The 24,785-nt window shown below is 41.6% G+C and overlaps 2 protein-coding genes across 9 annotated transcripts in view; one reads left to right on the top strand and one right to left on the bottom strand.

Moving 5' to 3' along the window:
* The first annotated feature begins 4,124 nt into the window (after positions 1 to 4,124).
* RPP38 (ribonuclease P/MRP subunit p38) lies at positions 4,125 to 8,915 on the top strand. 7 transcript variants are annotated; one of them, XM_046679698.1, is made up of 3 exons: positions 4,125 to 4,277; positions 5,738 to 5,794; positions 7,973 to 8,915. In XM_046679698.1, exon 3 carries the CDS (start codon positions 7,983 to 7,985, stop codon positions 8,835 to 8,837), a length of 855 nt encoding a protein of 284 aa, XP_046535654.1. In that variant the 5' UTR covers positions 4,125 to 4,277; positions 5,738 to 5,794; positions 7,973 to 7,982; the 3' UTR covers positions 8,838 to 8,915. The 7 variants fall into 7 exon arrangements, with proteins under 7 accessions (XP_046535654.1, XP_046535657.1, XP_046535656.1 ...); XM_046679701.1 differs by having other exon boundaries at positions 4,132 to 4,277; positions 5,735 to 5,794; XM_046679700.1 differs by lacking the exon at positions 4,125 to 4,277 and adding an exon at positions 4,314 to 4,655.
* A 1,695-nt stretch (positions 8,916 to 10,610) lies between these two features.
* Positions 10,611 to 24,785, bottom strand: part of NMT2 (N-myristoyltransferase 2) — a 58,739-nt gene continuing 44,564 nt past the window's right edge. For both annotated transcript variants that reach the window (XM_046679696.1, XM_046679697.1), the window contains 4 exons: positions 20,875 to 21,045; positions 13,525 to 13,692; positions 12,251 to 12,388; positions 10,611 to 12,075 (listed from right to left, as the gene is read on the bottom strand). In XM_046679696.1, coding sequence (XP_046535652.1) covers positions 12,055 to 12,075; positions 12,251 to 12,388; positions 13,525 to 13,692; positions 20,875 to 21,045 — 498 coding nt within the window. In that variant the 3' untranslated portion in view covers positions 10,611 to 12,054. The remainder of the gene's footprint in view (positions 12,076 to 12,250; positions 12,389 to 13,524; positions 13,693 to 20,874; positions 21,046 to 24,785) is intronic.

Raw genomic sequence — 24,785 nt, 5'->3', positions numbered from 1 at the left:
GGAAGGAAAAACACAAACACAAACCAGATTCCCAGCTCCAGAGATTCTGAGTGCAAGGTGGTGGGGTAGGGAGCAAACATCAGGAATGATGCAGCCAGGGCTGAGATCTAGTATCTGATATGACAGCTTAGCTCTCTTTCTCAGAAGAGTCCCTGAATAACATAAGTGGTGGTCCACAGTCTCATGGCTCTCCTTCCTGCACGCAGACACACTCTGCCCCAGGAATACTCAGCTACGTAACTTCCCTGTTTTCCAGGCTTATAGATGGCCGCTGCAGCTCCACTGTCCGGAATGCCCTTCTCCTGCCTTCTTCACCCGCTGAGTCCTCTTTCAAGACTCAGCCTAGATGGCACCTCCTCCAGGAGGCCTTCAGGACAAAAAGTATCTTTAGCCCGGTCTACAAGCCCGTAGCCCCCCCCCCCCCCCCCCCCCCCATCCTCCCCTTTCTTCAAAGGCTCTGGCTCCATGGGCCTCCCTGGTGTTCTAACAGGCTCAGCGCACTCCTGCCTGAGGGCCCTCACCCCTGAACACCCTTTCCGGGGGGTCTGCTCTGCTCACTCCCTCACCTCTTCCAGGTCTTTGTTCCGATGTCACCTCTCAGGTTTTTGTCACCCATCCCATCACCCATTTCCTCTCTGCTTGGCTTTGTTTTTGTCCACAGCAGTTTTCATCATCTGACATAATATCTTTTACTTTTTCTGTTTGTCTGTCTCCTCCATTAGAACTTTTTTTGGTTGACTGCTTTATCCACAACACTTAGAATTCAATAAATACTGTCATCTGTTGAAAAAATGAAGGAAAAAAGGAAGGAAGAAAGGAAAGAAGGGAAGAAGAAGGATGGAAGGGATAGAGGGAGAGAGGGAGGGAAGAAAGAAAAACAGTTGCCTCCTCCTTATGTATGTAGCATCTAGCACATAAAAGATGCTCACTCACTATTCAACCAGGGCCAGCCTGGTGGAGTAGTGGTTAAGGTCTTGTGCTGTGCTTCAGTGGCCAGGGGTCACAGGTTTGGATCCTGGGCACAGACCTACACACTGCTCATCAAGTGATGCTGTGCCAGTGTCCCATATACAAAGTAGAGGGAGATGGCACAGATGTTAGCTCAGGGACCATCTTCCTCAAGCAAAAAGGAGAAGACATTAGCTCAGGGCCAATTTCCCTCAGCAAAACATAAGCAAGTAAATAAATAGATATTGAACAAAGTAAAATGTTATTTATATTTTTTACTTAATACATATACACAGACATACGTACACATTTCTATCTTAAAAGTACTTCTCAATCACTTATTCTCATACTGCTTTAGAAAGTATTCTGTGATACTTTAATTCATAAAAATATCTGTACTTTAATTTTAAAACTATAGGGGTTGTTCAAGTACATCTCTGGCATATTTTGAACAGTTACTTGCAGCCTATATTTTATATCACATGGATACTTTACTCCCAAAATTGGTGCTGGCTCTTTAGGATCTATGGAAAATCAAAAGGCTAGCATCACATCACGTTGGGCCTTTCCCTTAAGAAAAAAACAACTCTAAAAGTTAGTCTATTAAAAACTTGTTACCATCTGATTTAAGGTATTTCAAATTCCTCCTTGAAAAGACAGCTCTGCCAAGGCCCCGGCACCCTTTTATGTCCCCCTGTAGCCATGTAGGCAAGGCTTGACTGAATCTGCCCTAGCCTTGGTGGCACGCCCTGCAATTCCTCCTGGAATGAGGCCTCCCTGTCGTGTGGGATGTATTTCTCCTCCCATTTCTCAGTTTCTGCTGAGCACACAGGAGGGCTGAGAGGTGGTGGCGGAGATGATGGTGTGTTACGCTGAGTTTCTACAATAAAATAACTAACAGCTGTCATTAAAAAGTGAAACTGATCATTCAGTAGAGGATATGCAATATACGTGTTAAAGTGATAATTTGAAAACCATGCTTGGAAAACATGGGAAAATGTTATATTGAATGAAAACCAGAACCCCAAATTTAATTTATGTTATTTTAACAATGTCAGTGGACACATAAATGTGAAACAAATTAGAAGCGAACACAGAGAGGAAACGTGTTTTGAGGTAATTGAGTCATGGCAAACGTTTTTTCTTCTCACTTTTTTGTTGTCATGTTTGTGTGATACAAATGGGTGAGAAATGACCTTTGAAATGTAGTTTTTCATTTTAGCAACATTCTTGTGGAAATTTTATTGCTAGTCTTAAAACAGAACACAAGTGCTAAAATTATAGAGGCTACAGTTAATTTTGATTAACTGAATTCTTTTTTTAATTACTAATTTTTTTTTTTTTTTTGAGGAAGATTGGCTCTGAGCTAACATCTGTGCCCATCTTTGTCTATTTTACATGTGGGACGCCTGCTACAGCATGGCTTGATAAGAGGGATGTAGGTCCCTTCCTGGATCCAAACCGGCAAACCCAGGCTGCCAAAGTGGAACGCATAAACTTAACTGCTGCGCCACTGGGTGCTGCTCCTGTTAACTGAATTCTTAATTCAGCGTCTCACCGCATTCAACACAGTTACCGTTATCAAGCACTTTCTGCGGGCCAGGAACTGTGCCAAGCACCTTACACAGATGATCTCTTCTAATCCTCACAACAGAGACCATTATTATCCCTTCCTAGAGAGGGTTATGTAGCTTGGTTTAGGTCACAAGCCTGGTCAGTGATGAAGTTAGGCTTTCAACCTCAGCAGCCTGGCTCCAGAGCCAGGCAATGTAATGGCAGGCAATCTTCAGAGAACAAATGTAAATTGAGATGATGCTATAAATCTAACTATACAGACTGGAACCATAAATCTGAAACCTTAGGGGACCAAAACCTTATACACATTTCCTTCTCATTATTGTAGTATTTCCATTATACATGTGTGTCTCTCTTCGTCTTACAGCTTAAAAGCTAGCTCTAAGACTAATTTAGAATTATATGTTTGCAGTTCATCACAATGAAACAACAGGATTCATTTTATGAAATAAAGTCTGTTGTTACACTCAAACTCATTGTAAATTTCTTTCTTTCTTTCTTTCTTTTTTTAAGTCAGGAAGATTGGCCCTGAGCGAACATCTGTGCCAATCTTCCTCTGTTTTGTTTGTGGGATGCCTCCACAGCATGGCTGAGAGCGGAGTAGGTCTGTACCTGGGATCCCAAGCCAAGAACACCAGGCTGAGGAAGTGGAGCAGGGAACTCTTTAACCACTCAGTCTCAGGCGGGACCCCTCTAACTTTATTTTTAATCTTTCTAATTGTGATTTTAAAAATCACACTGAACTTTACCCTGTGTAACCTGCAATAATCTTGGACAAAAAGCAACATGGTTTTTTGCTTTATGGTTTTTTACCTTATGGCCAGTTAGCTACTATGTAGTTGATGAAAATTGAAAAGATAGAAACTAGACCAAAAAATGGGAAACAAAACGAGCAGCGAAGTGACTCAGAAAGGGAAGAAGATGATTAGAAGAGGAAAAGGAAGAGCAGCTCAGTCAGACTGGAAAAGAACCGGAAAGGAGGCATGGAGCGACGCGGCTCCTGAGGTCAGAAGCAATCCACTGTCGTCTAAGTTCTTGCCAAGGGCAAAGCAACAGACTCAGCTGCCTGACCTTGAAAATGGTCTTCAGCTGTCGTGCAATTGTGCGCGAGTTCGCAGCGACTCCGCTGTCACCGCTCGTCTCCACCGGTTGGGGCGGACATGCGGAGTTTCTGAACTGCAGTCGCAGCGCTCAGAGCAGCCTTTACTCTCCTCCTCTTTAGGGGGCTCTAGATCGCCCACACTGTCGCCTGTCAGCACGTTGTTTCCCCTCAATCCACCCTTCGTCTCCCGTTTGTCTTGCTTTTCCTGCTGCTGGGGATTCGGCGGGGATTCGATGGAGACGGCGGCGCTGGGACGCGGATCTGCGTCCCTGGGGCAAGTCCGACACAGAAGGGGGAGGAGCGAGAGGGCTGAGGCTGCCAGGCGCGGAAAGGGAGAAACTGGGTTGGAAAGGAGAGGATGCCAGGTGACAGGAACGGCCTGCAGGACGTTACGGGCAGTACACAGGCCCTCAGACCAGGTTGGGGAGACGCGAGCAGACGGTTACCAGGGCAACCGTGCGGTCTCGCGAGACAGACACTGCGCCTGCGCACTGCCGCCCGAAGGCACTTTGCCGAGCCTCCGCCTCCACCCCCCGCTCCCCAGCTCAGGGTTTCCAGACGTCCGGCCTCGCTGTGTGGCTCCCAGGCTTGGCGACGCCGTGCGCCGACCTTTTCCATCCGGAGTGACCGTTATAATGCAGAAGGAGGAAATGTGAGGTTCTCTGAGCGCGTGGAGGGCGGAGTCGGGAGGGCGAGGGCTCTGCGCACGCGCGTTGCACGTGGAGCCGGCGCCGCCGCGCTCGGGAGCTGGAGCCCGGCCGGGGCCGCCGGGCCGGAGGGTCGCCTGGGTGGGTCGGGTTGGTACTCGCAGAGCCGGCGCGCGGGTCTCTAGGGCCTCCGCCCACCCCGCCTGGCCGCCCCCGCCCCGACGCCTGTATTTTCCTGCCTCCGGGCCTTGGCTGGCGCTCTGCACCCCGCCTGTGTTGAATGTGTGTTGGGTCCGAGGATTACTAGGATAAAGCCCCGTCCTGGCCCTTCGGGACTCTAGAACTTTCGGGCGACAACCGAAGAGAACCGCGAACGCTAAAGAGTAAATCGAAGGCTGGAGATACAGGGGCGGCGTCCCGGGGAGGGGTTAACTCAGGGTCAGGAATGCAGCCCCTGGGACCTGGGGCTCCCCTTCCCCCGCAACCAGATCCACAGCCCAGGAGGATTCCCTCAGTCCTCTCTCAGCTTTACCCCTCGTTGATCACAAGTCCAGGATTTTCTCTCAACTATTTAAACTAGCATGTACTTCTGTCCGTCCATTCTGCGGCGACTCTACTGCGGGCCACCGTCCTGTCTTCCCAGGACGACTCCAGGAGCCGTTTGCTGCTTCCCGTCTCGGCAGAGGACCCTTCCAGGCCCGACTTCGCGAAGATCTTTCCGCAGTGCCTTTCTAATCGTGCCCCTGTGCTTTCAACGTTACAGTCGCTTGCCACTAAAAGCTTGCAAGGACCTTCCCCGTCTCGTCTTTACCTACCTTGCCTGATGTCTCACCTCTCTCTAGCATCTGTCCTGGCGACGTTCAGCTCTTTTCCTTTTCCTTAATGCTGTTCCCTGGGATACTCTCTTTCTCCTTCATTCTCCCTTTAGTAGGCATTATTCAGATAAAGGTTCAGAGTCACTTCCTACAGGAGACGCTTCCTGACCCCTCAACTAAGTCCTGACCCCTCAACTGCTGTACGTTTCCCTAGTGTCCTGTAGTTTCTTGACCTTAATGTGCACCACATCGTATTGTATTATTAATTCCTGATACGTCTTCCTCATAGATTCTAAGCTCGGGGAGGCCACTGACTGTTTTTACTTTAATACTTTATGGCTTGGTGCATTGTGGCTAATCCAGAAATACTTGCTGAAGTAAGAAAGATGGTGTTGGGGCAGAGGGAGTTGTTTGTATGAAGACATGGAGGTGAGAAACTGGTGGCCTCCTTCAGTAGTCTGTGGTTCAGTGGAGGGGTGTAACAGGCATGGTGTGGCAGGTAAGGAGAAGGCTGATGGGAAGATGGGGGCCAGGGTGTGGAGGGCCTTAGAGAGTTCACTCTTCTTTCTCCTTATCAGTCAGTACTTAGTTTTTGGATTCAATGACATAAGGTTCTGCTTATCCAAACTGGCTCTCCTTTCCCCCAGCAGGTTCTGAAGACAGGAGGCATTAAGGTTGACCTTGCTCTCCCTCCAGGGCACTTAACTGTAAGTATTTATCTAAGGATTCCGTGTTGTTTGAATGCTCAGACTCATTAACTGACTGGCATTTTGGCAAGAGCTCTGTCGGCTCCTATTTGCCTTGCTCGTCTTCCTGGCTACCGTAAACGTGGTGCCAGCCTCTGCCAGTCATCACTGGATTGTGAGCTCCTTCCTGATTCCCTGAGCTTAAGGGGAGCATGGAGTGGATGGGGGCTGGGAGCGCTGCTCGGGGGGGTGGTGTGAAGAAAGAGGCTTAGGCCGCAGACCCTGAGTGTCTAGCAGTAGGTGACACTGACATGAACAAGGCCTGACTTCTTTACCCCGAGGGGCTCATTTTGGTCTTCTGTTAGAAGGTGACTGAGGAGGAACACTGGAGACCAGTAGAGGTCGCGAGACCATTCCCAGTGCTGCCAGTGTGGAAAGGCTGCCTGTCCTCTACCAGCCGTTCCTAATTCTGCTTTTGCATCAGAGTCACCTGGGCAGCTTTTTACACATACAGATGCTTTGGGCCTATTCCCAGGGATCCCAGTTCAGTATTTCTGGGGTAAGGACCAGCCACCTGTATGTTTTAAAAGGCCATGGGTTGGGGCTGGCCCCGTGGCCGAGTGGTTAAGTTCGCGCGCTCCGCTGCAGGCAGCCCAGTGTTTCGTTAGTTCGAATCCTGGGCGCGGACATGGCATTGCTCATCAGACCACGCTGAGGCAGCGTCCCACATGCCACAACTAGAAGAACCCACAACGAAGAATACACAACTATGTACCGGGGGGCTTTGGGGAGAAAAAGGAAATCTTAAAAAAAAATAAATAAGTTATAAAAAAAAAAAAAAAGGCCATGGGTTGGTTTTGAGCTGCAGCCATGATGGAAAGAGCATATAATTTGAATGTGGGAAACCGATTGTTGACTTTGGGCAAGGTATTTAACCTGAGTCTGTGCCCTCGTCCACATGTTGGACAATTATACAGGAATTTTGTGAGTCAATTAATACATGGAGAAGGTGCCTCATAAATTCCAGCACAGCCCCCAAAGTCGCTTGCTCCTCTCTGTCAGCAGCCAGCCTAGTCAATGGAAGTTTAACTGGAGAGGACTTGATTCTTAATCCTCGTTGGGGCAGTTCAGGAGAGGCTGGCCTCGGCGGGATAAATGACCTGGAAGGAGAAAGTCTGGTTACCTGGTAGTAGGGACACTTCCAAACTCCAGACTGCTCCAGGCCTGGCTTGTTTCACTTCCTTTAGTTTTGCCACGTGGGTCCCTGTGTTCTTAGCTGAGCCTCAGGAATAAGGTGAGGAAGAAAAGGGAGGAAAGAGAAATGCAGTTGCCTCTGGGAAGGAGAAACAGCACATGCTCCATAGACCAGTGCTTTATAATATTTCCCAGTAAGGATCCTTCTTACTATTTTTCCTCAATGGGTTACTATCTTTAAATTTCAGTACAAAATTTCCCTAGTTTTCATCAAATTGCCAACTGGAGGAGGAGTTTGCTTGGAATAGCCATAGGAAGGGGCATACACTCCTGCCTGTGTATCAGATGTTTTAGGAGAGAGATACAAAAGGCTAGGGTCTGGGGGGTAGGGAGACTTACGGAAGGGCATGGAATGAAAGGATCATTTGAATTTTTAATGATGTGCGTATATTACGGTTCCCATTCAGAGAGTCACACCTGTTTAACCATGAATGGCCCCCGCTCCCCAGCTCCCCAGTGCAGGCGGATACGGGGACTTGTGTGGGTGGACGTGGGGACCGCTCCCTGCTGAACTCCCGTGCCGAGACCACGGCCTGCACATTGGAGGTGTCAGCGAGTATGTATTTATGGATGACTGGAAGCCTAACTGGAAAGCAGTTTAGAAAATGGTGCCAAACCTCTAAGGTTAATACCATCCAGTCATTCAATGGATAAATAATTAATGAACCAGTAGAAACATGGAACATTTTAAATAAATGAAATAAAGAAATAGAATTTCACTGTGAATGCAGTAAGGCAAAACATTCATATATTGCCTGTATATGAGTAAAGACAGTGTCATGAAAAAATGGAGAAAATAAATTACTTAAAGAAAGGTTACGTGTCTGCTCCGATAATTGGTCCTATATGATCAGGCTTTCGAGAATCAGAGATACCACCCAGGTCGTCTGAAGTGACACGCTGAGAGCTCACAGGGGTTCCCTTTGTTGTTCCCTCTCTGTGAAGGGTGTTCAGAATGGCCGCAGCTCCGCAGGCACCAGCGAGGGGCTCTGTTCGGAAGACGAGACCTTTAACGGTAAAGACATCGTTGAACAATCCGTACACTCTCTGCTGGAGCCCTCTGGAGAGAGAGGATATGCTCTTCATATTACAGACACTCGAAGACAGATTTCGGTCTGTTGGACTGCAGAAGATCGAGGATAAGAAGAGAAAGAAAAAGCAGCCTTTTTTAAAAAAACAAAGCAGAGACAAATGTAGCATAGATGTTGATATCAATGAGGAGAAGGAGAAGCAGCCAGAAGGCGAGCACCAAGTATCAGGGTGGACCCCTGTCCACGTCAGGAAGCAGCTGGCCATCGGTGTTAATGAGGTCACCAGAGCTCTGGAGAGGAGCGAGCTGCTCTTAGTCCTGGTGTGCAAGTCAGTGCAGCCTGCCATCATCACCTCCCACCTGATTCAGTTAAGCGTGAGCAGAACCGTTCCTGCCTGCCAGGTTCCCCGGCTCAGTGAGAGGGTTGCCCCTGTCATCGGCTTAAAATGTGTCCTGGCTTTGGGTTTCAAAAAGAACACCACTGCCTTTGTGGATGAGGTAGAAGCTATAATTCCCAGAGTGCCCAGATTAAATGTAGCGTGGCTTCAAGACAGCCTCGAAGCCTCCAGGGACAACTTAGAGCCTGAATCTTTGGAAAGTCAAGACAAAGAGCTTTTGGAAACTTCCTTTGAAGACGTCTCTAAATGTAAGAGAAAGCCTGTTGAAGGACAGCAGGCTGTGGTGTTACAACCGCTTAAGATAAAGAAACTGATTCCAAACCCCAATAAGATAAGGAAACCCCCCAAGAGTAAAAAAAGACTTCAAAGTAATCCCGTTTAAACTTGACATTTCTTACAGTTGTAAAATGAGACCTTGTGAAAGAACCTCGAAACTATTAAAATGAGTTACTTTTACACATATTGTTGGGATATTGTTTGGTAATGTTCTTTTCAGTTGTGTAAGACTTTTTGTACAGCACAGCTGTGCTGTAGTTTAAAAACACTAAGTACAAAAATTACTCAGAAGTATGAATATCAAACAGAAGTTGATTGAAACATGTCCATGCTTGCATTAATTCACTTTTTAAAAGGCTGGTACGATGCTTGTAAGCAAGAACATCTGTATCCCACAGCCCTTAACATCTTTCTATCAAACTTGGAAAATGTGCCACACTACACATGGTTCTGGTTAGTGGAGTGGATGAAACCAGATTGTGGATGTATTATCAGTTTTAAAGGAAAGATACTAAACGCCAAGCAATATATTGTCTTCAGAAACAATTCATCCTTTTTACTTCCTGTCAATGTTAGTTTCTCTGTAGGTAGGCATAAGTATGGGCTTGGGAGAACGGCTTGATACTTAGAGAAAAAGCCGTAGATAAATAGATAAGGTATTTTGACTAGTTAGAATTCATCCCTTTACATGGTTAATTTATTTCCTTGGAAATTTAACGTGTATAAGATGCTAATTAGGTGAAATGTGGCGGGAAGAGAAGAAAAAACTGAGGGGCTTGGATGCGCAGAGGTGAGTCTGCAATGACTGGGGTCCTCCATGTTAGGAAATGGAGCATAATCAATGCTCTGTGTTTCTGTGAAAGTGTCTGCTCTTGACAGTGTGTGTTTGGAAAAGTTACTTTCTGTAATTTAGGGGGAAGGTTTTGGATTGCCAGAGTTTATTTTCAGCCTATTTTCTGGTTGACTCATAAATTATACCACTTCCCTTTCATTTAAATCTTAGTGAGTGCTTTCTTGGCAAAAAAAGAAGGGGTGAGAGGCTGCCTCATGGAATAGAGCATTTCCATTATTGACAAAGGATGCAGGACATTCTAGTTTTTTTGAATCTATAAAACACTATTGCGTTGAAATTTAGTTCTAATAGCTACTTTGTAAACAGTTTTACCAATGGTCTATTTTAAAATTTCCATTGGTAATCTTAAATTATAAAGAGGCAAATGTGCTAGTTATTAATAACTATTTTAAAATGACAGTAAAAGAATATGAATTCCATAACAATCAGAATTATGTAAATGGGTAAAGGAACAATGTCACATTTTCATAATGAGGTAATCTTGTGGCAAAGTTTATGACTGGCAATTATTTGAAAACCTACTTCATATAAGACTTTGTGCCATAAAAATGAGTGGAACATAATTCCCAACTACAACCTTGACTCCAGATTATGTTAAAATCTCGTTTACTTACTGCTGGTGTCTCAAAAAATGTTCCGGTGAATTGGTACAGGTTTGCTTCTGAAGCCATTCTCCTGTGAAGAGAGAAGGGTCATGCAACTGGACTTGACCCTCCCCTGTGAGAAGTCTTCCTTTGTGTCTTCAGCAAAGTAAACAGCCCTGTCCTAATAACGCACCACTGTGGGGCCCACGCACACCCTCTAGTGGTGGTCTCAGGGATGCCACAGCAGGGGGTTGGTTTCTGGGACAACGGCAAGCTGCAGAGTGGCTTACAGCTCCTTGGTGTAAACTGGTCAGATTTTTTCTGTAAAGGGCAAGATAGTAAGTAGGTCTTCAGGCCCTACAATCTCCATCGGGACAACTCAACTCTGCCTTTTATAGCATGAAGCAACCACAGGCAATACACAAACGAATGAGTGCAGCTGTGTTCGAATACAACTTTATTTATGGAAGCTGAGATTTGAATTTTGTTTAATTTTCACAAATCACAAAATGTTCATCTTTTGTTTTTTCTCCCCCCACCCATTCAAAAATGTAAAAACCATCCTTAGCTGGTGGGCTGTACAAAAACAGGCAATGGGCTGGATTTGGCTTGTGGGCCATAGTTTGCTAGCTCCTGCCTGGGATAAGATATGGTTGATTTCATTTGACACTTGTAACATGAAGGAAAGGCCATCATGTCGTCTGAAATACTTCAGTTTTTCTGGACTGAACAGCTGAGGCCCTGGTACAGTAAAGGCAGGAAGAAGTATCTACTCTGTGGAATTTGAGTCAAGGCCAGCTGATGTGGCCACATCCAGCATCTTTTTCCCCTTGGACTATTGGCAATATATACATCTCTATGTACACTGAGAAACTTAGTTTTTCAAATTCTAGATAAAAACAATCAGTAACAAAATTATGAATACTTATTTACAAATAAGACATCTTCCATTAGCATGACAAGTTTCATGATAAATTAAAGTCAGCATAAAGGAATATGTGCAATTTCGCATAAGTAATAAAAAACATTCGAACTCTCAATGTCCTGACAGAACTAATAAATTCCACCGGGCATTTCTTTTGACTTTAGAACTTTTTATTTTCTTTTCCTCACATATCCTTGCTGTTGCCGAGAAGAAATGAGTCTGTGCAGCAGCAGCAAAGTCTGTCACAGGCGTGTACTCTTTGAGAGAGCACACTTGATGTTTGCACAAAAGTTTGCTCTTGAACCAATCCACTGACCTGTTGAAGATCAAAGTACAAATCTGTGTGTTTATTCATTTGGCAACTTTGCTTCGGGAGAAATGAATGTACTAGTCACTAGTACATTTCCACCTTGCTCTGCACTTAAACATCCACCACTCATCACTGAGTGACAGAAGTGCTGATTCCATAAACGTTCTCAATGACATCATGTAAGGTGATTCAAGAAAAGTTTCCAAATGGATGCTTCATTCTGTTACACAGACAAAAGGACCACCACTTAATAAATAAAAATGCAGCAGTTTATCTCCACGCAACAGTCACGATTCTGTGACGTCTGTTCAGTCCCAAGAAAAACAGTCCCTTTTCTAGAGAGTGGAAAAATACCTTCTCTTCATCAAGGGACAGCGAAAAGTTGAAAATTAGAGGAATGTGCTCCTTGTACCCTTTCGTCCCTCCTACAAATAAGTAAACAGTGAAAAAAAGGATGAATCTTAATGTTCTAGCTAGAAATGTGGACTACTGGTCACATAGCGATGTTTTTTCATCTTTTCTGATTGTTACCAACTACATCGATTTCACTTAAGTTGTGCTTTTTTCTTCTTTGGAATGGCAGTTCCAGGAATCATTAAATGGAATATTAACACATGATGGTTTCAGAGTTCTACAAATAGAAATATCCATCTATTGTAATACAAGTCCAACCTACAGGGAGGGAAGAAATGGAATAGTAAGAACAGGTAAGCAAGAAAATTAAATTATAGTAGAATAGATCTGTATTTTTAAAAAGCTACTAAAACTTACTAATCCGAAGGGAAGCAAGCATGAGGTTTCTTGGTAAATTTATTCAGTTTACAGAGGGCATATCAACTTCTCTTACCTTTTCAGAGTCTGTTCCTGGACACCGCCAGTTGTACAAGTAATATTGTAAATTGCCATCTCCTATACCAAACTTGAGTTTTTCCAAGAATGTCTTATTTTCCATCAAATCTAGTGCATTGAATACATCAAATCCTTTCTGCCAATGTAAAAAGGATTTAAAATTTAAAATTTCAAAGGACTAGCACGTTTTCTCTATCATGTATTTCAGTATAACGTTTAATTCCTCTACTAGTAGTTTGAATATGCATGTATAATAAGGTTTAATGTCTGCCATATATAGCATAGGTTAAGAATTCAGTTCAAAACTGTCTTAGAAAACTAGCAGGGATCTGATGGAGTCAGCAAGATTAGCCAGAAATGCTGAATCAAAAAATGTAGTATGCTGGCTAACACTGACATAAAATAATCCATAAAGATTTCAGAAAATACTTTGTCCCTGTTTTAGAAGGAGCAGTTGGCTCCATCTCCAGAATTGTTAGTTCTTGGCCTTTCTAAGTTCTGACTTAGCTGAAGCTACAGCTAAAAAGTCAAAGTTTTAAAGACTTTAAGTTGTATATTTCTTTTGGACTGATAACTGTGAAATAAATTAGTAAAATTTTAAAAGTAAAAATTGAATTTCTTTAAAATGTTAGATAATAATATACAAAATGTGGTATAGATGAAGCAGCTAAATTTCTATTTCTCAGGGTTTTTACCTTAACTTCTTACTGGCCTTTTTGGGAAGAGTTGAAAATGTTTATTTGTAGCAAGAATTTAACAATTAACTACTACACTGAGGAAATAAATAATGCAGATATAGTAAGGCACAATTTGAATTTAATTCCTTTCATTTTAAACTCCTTTAATAACAATCCCTTTAATTTTAAAAATAAAATTTCTTAGCTTTAGAATTCAGAAACTGTTTTTAGTTGTCAAAAAACTTATTGTTGCTAATTATTCCCTGTTACACACACACTGATGTATTTTCCTTATATCGTGGGATTGTGTATTTTCCTTATATGTATTCTTATATAAGGTTTAAAAACAAGTTTCTAATTTGTGTAAAATGTCTTTTTGGTTACATTGCAATAGAATTAATGATGAAAACAGCCATTAATGTTTTAAAAGAAACTCTTATCAAAATTCTTCCTTTGATTGATGGCTAACAGTCAATCAAAAAAAATATCTCAAATGAATCCCACCTGTGTGGAAGAAAATACAATAAGATGTTTTATATACGTTGACATTCATCTTTGGAGAAACATGTAGGACAAAAAGGAGCGAGTCTCTCACCAGTTTGGCTATAATGAGCGCATCGCTCATGAGGTCCAGCAGCGGCGTCTCCGTGTGAATGTTGTAGAAGGAATAAGCAGCCTTCAGGCTCTTGTGAGCAGGGTGGTGCATGACTGTGGAGGGGAGTGTGTAGAAGCTCAGGAAGTCAGTTAGTTTCCCACTGGAGCTCTAAAGAACAAAGGTAACGTCAGGTAAATACCTCCTTAAACAAATTTCATCCATGCGTTTAAGCTAACTCTCTGATCTTCCACTCACACTGTAACTGTCTGTTAGAAGGAAAATCAGCAACTCATACTTCTCTCTCGGCAGTCTGATTCGCAGCCCCTCAGAGTATGCAGCGTAGAGCCTGAGGGGAGCATGGAGTTGCACCTTAGCCCAGGTGCAGGTCGGCAGTTCGAGTAAAGTTCTTAAGTAGAATGTTCTAAAAGGAAAGCATCCCTCAGATTGACTAATGAGTCTCTCGAGACTTCGGGAACAGTGATAAAAGCAGGTGGTTGTTTCTGTGGAAATAAGCGCGCTACAGATTGAAGGCTGCCTTCTCCAACTAAAAGATACTGTGTAATATGTAACATCTCGGCACAAGGCAAGAATTTTATCAAGTTGAAGTGAAGCTGGGTAAAGTTTGGAAGCTGTTTTTGAGAAACTTGTGAAAAGCATTGGTACTGCACTAAAATATACATGTGTGAATGAGAAAATCTGAAGCTTTCAAAAATCAAAAGGGACACAAAAGATGGTATTCATGTCATCGTCACTGGTATACCCTTCAATACAAGAAACTCAGGACTGTTTGGAGTGTTTTAATTAGCTGTGGTGGCCTATGCAGTCTGCATATAATCCAAACTATGACACCTTTGAATTATATAGCTGAGGAGGCTAGACCACATGCATGCCAGTGATAGTATTTCTTTCAGCAGAAAGGAGAATTCCAGAGGGATGGATTATCTGGTTTTTGAGTGTTTCTGATTCATTAAACCTTTTTTCAGACATCAAGGAAGACATTAAGCTGAAGTGATTCTCTATTGCTCTGTATTAGCAGCTCAGTATCAGAAATGAAGTAAAGACCTAAACTTTCAGCTTTAATAAGGATTTTCAACTTGAAAAATACCATAAGAGAAATTACAAACAAAAACGGAAGCCAGCGGATGGGCTCAGTAGTAGAGTGGAGATGACAGAGGGCAGAATCACTGAACTTGAAGAATTCAGTAGAATTTACCCATATGAACAACAGAGAGAAAACTGATTGAAAAAAATAATTAAGTCTCAGGGATCTGTGAGACAGTAACAAAAGATCCAATATTCACATCACTGGAGTCCCAGAAAGAAAGGAGAAAACATGGGGCTGAAAGAACTTGAAGAAACAATGGCTGAAAACTCCCCAAATCTGGCAAAACACATGCAATAGATTCAAGATGCTGAGTGAACCCTAACAGGATAAACCCAAGGAAATCCACACCAAGACATGTCATAATTAAATTTCTGAAAACTAAAGACAAAGAAAAATCTTGACAGTAGCCATAGAGAAACAATGCATTACCTATGGGGTAACAGCAGTGAGAATGACAGCAGACTCCTCATCTGAAACCACAAGGCCAGAGGGAAGTGGCATAACATTTCTTAAGTGCTGAGAGAAAAGAACATTCAACTGTGAATTCTATATCTGGTGCAACTGTCCTTCAGAAATGAACGGGAAATAAGGACATTCTTAGACCAATGAAAACTGCAAGAATTTGTTGTTAGTGGACATACCTTTCAAATTGGCCAAAAGAATTCTCCAAACACAAAGGAAATTTAAAAAAACAGAAGTCTTGGAGCATCAGGAACAAAGAACAGTTAAAAAAGCAGAAATTTTGGCACATACTATAAACTATGCTTCTCATAAGTTTTATAAATCTACTTGGTGATTGAAATAAAAATTATAACACCATCTGATACTTAAGACAAGGATATTTAAAAGTCGAGAAGGAAAAGGGACCTAAATATAAGTGAGGGCACTTGTAGTGGTAAAATGTGGGTACCAGTGGACTGTGATGAATCCCATATGGATATTGTAGGACCCAGAGCAACCCTTATGAAAACCACACAGCTACACTCAAATGCGCTATAAATAAGTCAAGACATAATCCTAAAAAATGGTCAAGTAACCCACATGAAGAGAAGGAAAAAAAAATTGAGGAACAAGAACCAGAGGAAACAAACAGAAAACCAATAATAAAATGGCAGACTTAAGCTCTAACATATCAATAATTATCAGATGTAAATGGTCTAAATACACCAATCAAAAGAAATACTGGCAGAATGGATAAAGAAATGTGGCCCAACTCTATGCTGTTTACAAGAAACTCACTTCAAATTCATTGACACAGATAGGTTGAAAGTAAAAGGATTGAAAAAGATGTATGATGCAAACATTAATTTTAGGAGGGGCTGTATTATAGCTGATAAAGTAGACTTCAGAGCAAAGAAAATTACTAGAGACAAAGATGGGTCTTACATGATGGTAAAGATCAATCCACTAGGAAGACATTAAGGTTAAATGTGGAAGTACTAAAGAAGATCCTCAAAATACACGAAAAACTGATATAGCTAGAAGGAGAAACAGACAAACCCACAATTACAGTTGGGGACTTCCACACCCCTCTCATCAGCTGAGAACTACTAGAAAGAAAACCAGCAAGGATGTAGGAAATCTGAATAATGTAATCAATAGAATCTAATTAGCATAAATAGAACACTCCACACCAAAACAGCAGGATACACATTTCACAAGCACATTGGACATTCACCAAGATAGACCATATAGACCTAAAACAAACCTCAAGAACTAAATTGAAATCATTCAGAGTGTGTTCTCCAAACATAATGAAGTCAAACTACAAATCAATAGGAAATCAGTAAGCACACCAAAATTGAACAACAGAATTCTAAATACTTCCTGGGTCAAAGAAGTCTCAAAGGAAATTAAAAATTGTATAGAACTGAATGAAAATGAAAATACGACTTACCAAATTATGTAGGATGCAGCTAAAGCAGTGTGGAGAAGGACATTTACAGAACTAAATGCTTACACTGTAAAAGGAAAGGTCTTAAATTAATAATCTAAGTTCCTCCCTCAAGGAATGAGAAAAAGAAGAGCAAAATAAGCCCAAAGCAAGCAGAAGGAAGGAATTAATAAAAATAAGTGCAGAAATCAATGACACTGAAAATAGGAAAACAGAGAAAAATCAATGAAACAAACGCTTTGTTCTTTGGGGAAAAAATCAATAAAATCGATACAATGCTGGCAAAACTGCTAAAAATACAAGGAGAGAAGATACAAATCATCAACATGAGGAATGAAATAAGAGATAGATCCTGCTGCCATTAAAAGGCAATACTATGAACAGCTTTACTCTTAGAAATTTGACAATTAAGAAGTGGACCAATTCCTCAAAACCCACAAACTATTAAAAGTCAATCAAGATGAGATAGATCATCTGAATAGTCCTATAACCATTTAAGAAACTGAATTCATTATTTTAATAATAAAGAATTCTCTAAGGTTAGATGGTTTCAAATGGAGAATTCTAGCAACATTTAAAGAATTAACACCAGTGCTGTATAATTTCTTCTAGAAAATATAAGAGGAAGTAACACTTCCCAAGTCATTTTAAGAGGCCAAAAACCAGATAAAGACAGTACAAAAAAAAAAGAAAGAAACTGCAGACCAGTATCTCTCAAGAACTCAACAAACACTCAACAAACTATTAGCACTCCAAATCCAACAATGTATGAAAAGAATTACACACCCAAGTGGATTTTTTCTATGTATGCAAGATGCAAGGGTGGTCAAACATTCAAAGATCAATGAATAAACCATATCAACAGACTAAAGAAGAAAAATCATATGGTCATATCAATTGAAGCAGAAAAAGCACTAGACAAAATCCAATGCCCATTTATGATAACTCTCAGCAAGTTGGGAATTATCTAAAATTGATAAGACGTATCTACAAGAAACTCACAACTGATATTATGGTGTAAGACTGACCGTGGAAGACTGACTGCTTTCCCCCTAACATCAAGAACAAGGTGAGGATGTTGAGCACTCTCATTCAACAGAGTACTGGAAGAGCTAGATGTAGCCCCTGCAGTAAGGCAAGACAACGAAATAAAAGGCCTATGGACGGGAAGGAAAGAAACCCAACTGTCCCTGTTTGCACATGACATGATCGTCTATGTAGAAATCCCAAGAAATCTAAAAATAAACTCCTGGAACTGGTAGTGATTTCAGCAAGGTTGCAGGATGTAAGATAAACACGGAAAAAGCAATTGCATTCCTATATACTTCACTGGAACATGCAGAAACCAAAATTAAACACCATTTCTAATCACTCCAAGGAAAATGCAGTATTTAGGTATACACTTAAGAAGACATGTACAGGATGTGGATGCTGACAATTACAGAATGCTGATAATAGAAATTTTAAAACATCTAAATAATGGAGGCATACCGTGGTCATAGATTGGAAGACTTATCAGTTCTCCCCAAATTAATCTATACATTTAACATAATTCTTATCAAAATCACAGCAAGGTGTTTTGTAGACAAAGACAAGCTTATTCCAAAATTTCTATGGAGAGGAGAAGGAAATAGATCAGCTAAAACAATCTTGAGAAAGAAAAATGAAGTGGGAGGAATCACTCTACCTGATATCAAGGCATAACATAGAGCTATAATAATCGAGATAGCATGGTAGTGGTGGAGGAACACAGAGATCAGTGGAACAGAATAAAGAACCCAGAAACAGACCACAAGAAAAGGTGTTCATATTCAGCAAACAGAAAAACGTTCACAAAAGAGAAGATTGTCTGTTGTTTTTTTTTACTGTAAAGTACAGGAATAGCAAATTCATCCAAAAGAAATAAAAATGGCTGACAGGTCTATGACGTGTTCACATTCACTAATAATAAGAACAAATAAAAAGAAGATACCATTTGATACCATCAGACTGGCCTAAAGTTAAAGTCTGGTAATACCCCAGTGCTAGTGAGGCTGGGAGGAACCAGCCCTCTTAGGCACTGCGAAGAGATACTCTGGCAAGCTAACTGGCAACCTTCAGCAATGTTAAAGATGTGTCTGACCCTCACATTCAGCAGTTCGACTTCTAAAGTCTACACCCTAGGGCAGCAGTTCTCAAAATGTGGTCTGTGAACCCCTGTGGGTCCCTGAGACCCCTTCAGAAGTCTGTGAAGTCAAAAGCATTTCCATAAGAGCACTGAGAAGGTGCCTGCCTCGGCCACCACATGGACATCCGCACTGAGAGCGCAGACGCAACGGTGGGTACCACGGCTGGTGCCACAGCACAAAATGAGGCAGTGGCACCCAACTGTACAGTGGCTGTTTTATTCATCACCACACCACCATGGTTCAAACGGGTTTCACTTAGGCACGTCCTTGCTTAAGAATGATTAATTTTAACAACTCTCCACCCTTAAGAACACATCTTTTTAATATTCTGTGTGATGAAACAGGAAGTACACACAACGCGCTCCTGCTGCAGCCTGAGACATGAGGGCTGTCTCAAGGAGAAGCTCTCAGGCGACTGAGCTGTGAGCTGAACCAGCTGCTTTCTTCGTGGAACACCACGCTAAAGCAGGAGCGGCACATGACGGTTGCTCAGATTGGGGTATCTGGTGCATTTTCTAGAAAATGAATGATGTGAGCCTGTTGCTACAGAAAAAACTGGCAGGATTTGTTGCCAGTGATGAAATGTGAGCTTTCAGGTGCAAGTTAAAGTTTGGAAAAACCTGTGTCCTCCACTCAGAGTTATATCATATACTTCTCTGAGGACAGTGGTGGTGATATCGATGAATGTGATTTTTTTGATATTATATAATGGAATATCAGTATTTGGAAGATCTTGTAACTCACTGAACCAGTATTTTCTAAATGATCAATGTATGATGTCGCAAACTCGTACACTGGTAAAAGATTCATTCCAAGGACCAGAGAGACCAGTGGGTTTTAATCTAACAGAGTATGAAAAGTTCATTAATAAGATTTCAGATAAAGAATATCCACAATTATCCACAACGGCTATTAAAATACTCATTCTTTTCCATATCTTTAATACTTCACGGGATTTTTTTTTCACATACTTCAACCAAAACAACATATCACAGAATGCAGAGGCAGATGTGGGAACCAGTTGTCTCAAGTCAGACATTACAGAGATTCACCAAAATATCAAATAATACTATTCACTAATTTTTTTTTGGAAAATAGTTACTTTTCATACAAAATATGTTATTTGGGTAAGATGTAATGGGTTTATTATTGCTATATTATTAAATGAAATAATATTTAAAATTTTTTGTTTTAATTTTGAATACAGTAAATATCTGTAGATATGCTCCAAAAAACTAAAAGCTCTTTGGGGTCCTCAGCAATTCTTAAGAGAGTAAGAGTCCTAAAATCAAAACTTTGAGAACTGCTGCCCTGGAGAAACTTACACACGTGCATAAAAATTTGTGCACAAAGATGTCCACTCGAGCACTGTGTTAGAAATAAAAGTTTAAAAACAAAGACTGTTCAGTTGTTCTCCAGAAATGTCCTTTCAATCTACCTTGTCCACTCCCACCAGTACTGCCTTAACTCGGCCGTAATCCTACATCCAGACAAGGCCTGACAATGCTGAAAATACACTTCCGGCTCAGTGCTTACAAATGAATGGCGGAAGGACCACTACAGTAGCTTCTAACGGGCCTCCCCACTCTTTTCTCTCCTCCAGGTACTTAGCAGATTAAATCCCAACTTCTCAACCCAATTCCACTCCAACCTAAAATTAAGCCTCTACGTGAGATGTCATTTGAGCAGCAGATTCTAAGCTTTAAAAAAAAGTTTACAAAGCACTCTCTCAAATTCATCTAACCAATAATCAGAAGATCTAGACACTTTTCCTTCCTTCCCTTGAACAAGGATTGAGTGAAGCGGTTGAATTATGCCATCTCAACCAAAGGCAGTTCAGTTCCAAACAGTTTTGCAAAACTAAAGGAACGTTAAACTTTGATCTATCTCAGATGAGGTCATCAAAATTGGCTTTTTCAAAACTGAGAAAAGCAGTCATCACACAGGTAACAACAGAAAAGTATCCTCATTTCCCATTAATAAGTAGTAAAAGTGTGCTCTTTCCCAGAATGGAAACCATAAGATGCAACTCTGGTTCTATCAAGGTGAGCAGAAATCTGGTATAGAAGCAGTAAGTCACAGAGGAAGGAAAGAAATGGGCACTCTATGAGCTTTCTGGAAAACAGACTCGACTGTACAGTATTTCCATACTTCTCTGTACTGGCTTATCACCTCATCTTTACCTCCACTACAAACGTGTCAATAATGTGCTCCTGGGGGAGGAACCAGTGGGCAACTTCCTCTTCATCCATCACCGGGGCTAGATGAAACTGCTTCAGGTAAGTGTTGGTTAATTCTCGAACTGCTTTGATATCTCGTGGTTCCATCGGTCTCAAGCCTGAAGTCTTTGTAACCTTGTTAGAGTGAAAACAAAACACATTGGAAAGTTTAAATCTAAGAGAAGTAAAAGTACTTTGCACTAGAGTGTGGTCTGCGGACCAGCTGGACCAGCATCACCCGGGAGCTTGTCGGAACTACAGAAACCTGGCCCCACCCCCGACCTACCATGTCAGAATCTGCAGTTTAACAAGAACCCCTGGTGATGTGCATACACGTTAGAGTTTGAGAAGCACTGAGTTAGAATATATGCTGGACAGTGTATCTTCTCATCTCTGTGCCGGGTCTGTGGTTGACATCGCTTGTGACCCAAACAAAATCAAACGGAACAGTCCAAGTTCATCTCTAGACCAATGCCAAGAACTTTAGCAGCCTGCATGACAGGACAGAAGAATCTTAGCATGGTTTCTGGAGTACTGTGCTTTAAAACTGCCCTGCCTGACGTGTTGAAAACACAGTTGAAAACAGTTGAGAAACTTATTTTATTCAATAGCCCGTGAAAAGGATGCAGCTATTTTATTCTTGTCAACAATGAAATAAAAGTGAATCACATTGGTGAGAACGGGAAGGCAGGCATTTTAACAGCTAGAGTATTTTCTAAAGGCGAATGGCTGGCTGCAAAGGACTGGCCCTGGCCTCTCATACTATCTTTCGATTAAAAGGGATCAGAATAGGTATTTGAATCCATCATTCCAGAACATCGCAATTTTTACGTTAGGCCCCAGGAATACAAGAACCTAAAGTTCAGGACAGGTCCCCATTTGGACTTGTTCCAGTGCCTGTCTTCAAACGAGCTCCAGACCTCACTCAGCTCTCTAGGAACCGACCAGACACCAGGGCCCTGAGACCAGAAGTGAGAAAGCCCAGTACATTCACCTGTTTTACAAACAGAAAATGAAAAACTTTGAAATACAACTTCATTTCTCCAGTTAACTGTACCTTTTTTCTTGAAGAAATAAAATAATGTATATAAATATTGCTACTCTACCTTTTCTATCCTCAATTATTTCTAAATGTTCTAAAATAAAAAAACTGCCTCTAAAATTAGCTCATTACAGTTTCCTGCATCCTCAGACCAGCAGTATGGCAGGAGCCCAAGGCAGAAAAGAGGATTTTATCTAAGTGCCGGCTCTGATCGACGTTAGTGGTTGTGCAGAGGTTTCTAAGGTTCTGTGGCAAAGCGTGTGACTGATTGTTGATTAGCGGGGGAGAGGGAGATGGGAGGGGCGTTCTTTGTATTTAGAGACCCGACAGCTGAGTATTTACTATGTGCCACTCAGTTATGACTTGTGTAATCTATAAAGACATAGTGATGCAGCTAAAATATAGCTTAAGAGTCTACATTGAGAGAACTTAAGTCTTCAACATCTAATAGAGTCCTACATCTAGTCTTTCTGTGGATCTCAAAGGCAAAGGACCAGAAATCCCCAGGTTGCAGCTTCCATCCAAGGCTTCACTCTTCAGACCAGCATGGCAACAGCAGCCTGGATACTGAATGACTGTGGAATGACTGAATGAGTTCCTATGTTTGGTACCACAGTCATTTACCCAATAAGGCAAGGTGAAGGCTGCAGGCATGGAAACAGTCACTGTCAGCTCTGGAGAGATGACACTTCTACGGCCTGGCATTTATGTGCCAGCCAGGCATGAAACTGTATTTTCCTTCTGTCTCCCCTGAGCCAATTTTAGTATCTGGTAGCATTTCTATGCTGCAATTGATGGGAAAAGGGAACCTATGTGATTTCCAAATACTGGTAAATATAACAAATATGCATTTCTAAATACTAGTAGGAAGACCAGAACCATATAGAATGTATACGAAGTCATTAAAAAAAGATTATTTTCTGCTATGAGGATGATCTTTATAAATTTTAAATAGCCTTTCACAATATTAGACTGTTTTTTCTTTTGTTACTGGTTCAGCAATAATCAATAATACCAAGCAATTAATTGATGAAAGCAACAGAATACATGATATCTGTTAATAGAGAATATTCAGAAATGAAGAAAAAGCTTGCCAACTTCTTTCTAGAGCAAGGCATTCCTCTGCAGCACAATTCTCATTCACTGAGTGTTCATACTGTGAAATCACCCAAATCAACATCTTTTGCCCAGAAGACAGCCTTAAAGCAGCAGTTCTCAAATATTTTGGTCTGGGATCCCCCATTATGCTCTTAAGAATTATTTCATACTCCCAAAGAGCTTTGCTTATGTGGGTTTTATCTATCCATATTTATCATGATAGAAATTAAGTTAGAAATTTTAAAACAAAAAATATATATGTACACATTCCATAGCCTCTGGAAGACTTCACAGTAGACTCATAAGACAGTGAAAGTAAAAAAATGCAAATTCTGTTTTAGTGTTATTATGAAAATAGCGTTGACTTCACGGATCCCCTGAAAGGGTCTTGAGGACTTCCAGGGGTCCCTGCATCACACTTTGAGAACTGCTTTCTCAAGTCTCTGAAGGTCAGAAAAACGGGTAGTAGAACTCAGATAAGGAAGACCAGTGAAACAGGCTGTTTGGACAAAGAGGAAGGGAGAAAGTATATAAACCCGGCCATTTATAAGCACTTCAAATAAGTTTTTACAGAAGCATTAAAGCAAAAGAGAGCATCAGACTATATAAGCTATAAAAAATATAAGGTTCCAGAAAACAGGAGGAGAATATTTACTTTTGGTGACTAAAACAGTATCTCAGAGCCTAAACCTGCTTCTTTCTAACATCGTGAAGTCACATACTCTCCCAAAAACCTAGGGAAGCATGACATAAATGTTAAAATGTAAAATAAACACTCAAGTTATAGCTGTTGTCTTCAGGAAGAGGTGGGAAGAATGTGAAGCCAAGATAAAAATGATAAGCTGTGGCAAAGTCCAGAAGAGCAAAGTCTTCTGAGAGTTCAATAAAAAGCTAAAAAGCATTTCCAGTAACTGAGAAAAATCTTAAATTTCCTAAGCAAACTCTGTATCTCATTCAGATACACGTTCCCACGATGCAACGAAAATGCATCACTCGTTGGACTGTGTCTACACTGCAATCTGTGTAAAACCTGCTTATCAGGGCCTACAGAAGTCAAGCTCAGAGCTCTACTGGAAAACAGAGGCAGCGCTGTTCTCTGTCAGACTATGTGGTGTGAACTGTTTTAGAGCCAAGATTCCAGAGTAGAGAGGTAGGCAATGATTATGGCTGTTTATTCAAAAGGAGCAGTAGGGCACTAAACACTAAAAAAATTGGCCACTGCTGCTAAATCTAGAATGTCTCACACGTGTTCGCCTGTCTTGACAAGCATGTTTTTCTTGCAACACGAGAGAAAGATGCTGGGAGGTTAACCTGACTGCTGCTTTTCATCTACTTCACATTCTTTCATCTTTAAGAGTATTGACCAAAAAAGAAAATTTCCAACTTGTTTGGAAATGCTCAACACCAAATTAAAAACAAACCAATGTTTATTTATTTATTTTTTTAGATGGCACCTGAACAACCGTTGCCAATCTTTTTTTTCTTTTTTTCAGCTTTTTCTCCACAAATTCCCCCAGTACATAGTTTTATATTCTAGTTGTGAATACCTCTGGTTGTACTATGTGGGACGCCACCTCAGCGTGGCCTGATGAGCGGTGCCATGTCAGCGCCCAGGACCCAAACTGGTGAAACCCTAGGCCACCCAAGCGGAGCGCATGAACTTAACCACTCAGCCACAGGCCTGGCCCCAAACCAATGTTTAAAGGGAGGGAAACGTTATTCTTGGAGAAACCTT

Source organism: Equus quagga, chromosome 12 (assembly GCF_021613505.1).
Source record: "Equus quagga isolate Etosha38 chromosome 12, UCLA_HA_Equagga_1.0, whole genome shotgun sequence".
Lineage (NCBI taxonomy): Eukaryota > Metazoa > Chordata > Mammalia > Perissodactyla > Equidae > Equus > Equus quagga.
This window is presented reverse-complemented; position numbering and strand designations above follow the sequence as displayed.

Excerpts from the sequence above, each read along its gene's own strand:
- RPP38 (XM_046679698.1), top strand. The coding sequence starts at position 7,983 with ATGGCCGCAGCTCCGCAGGCACCAGCGAGGGGCTCTGTTCGGAAGACG.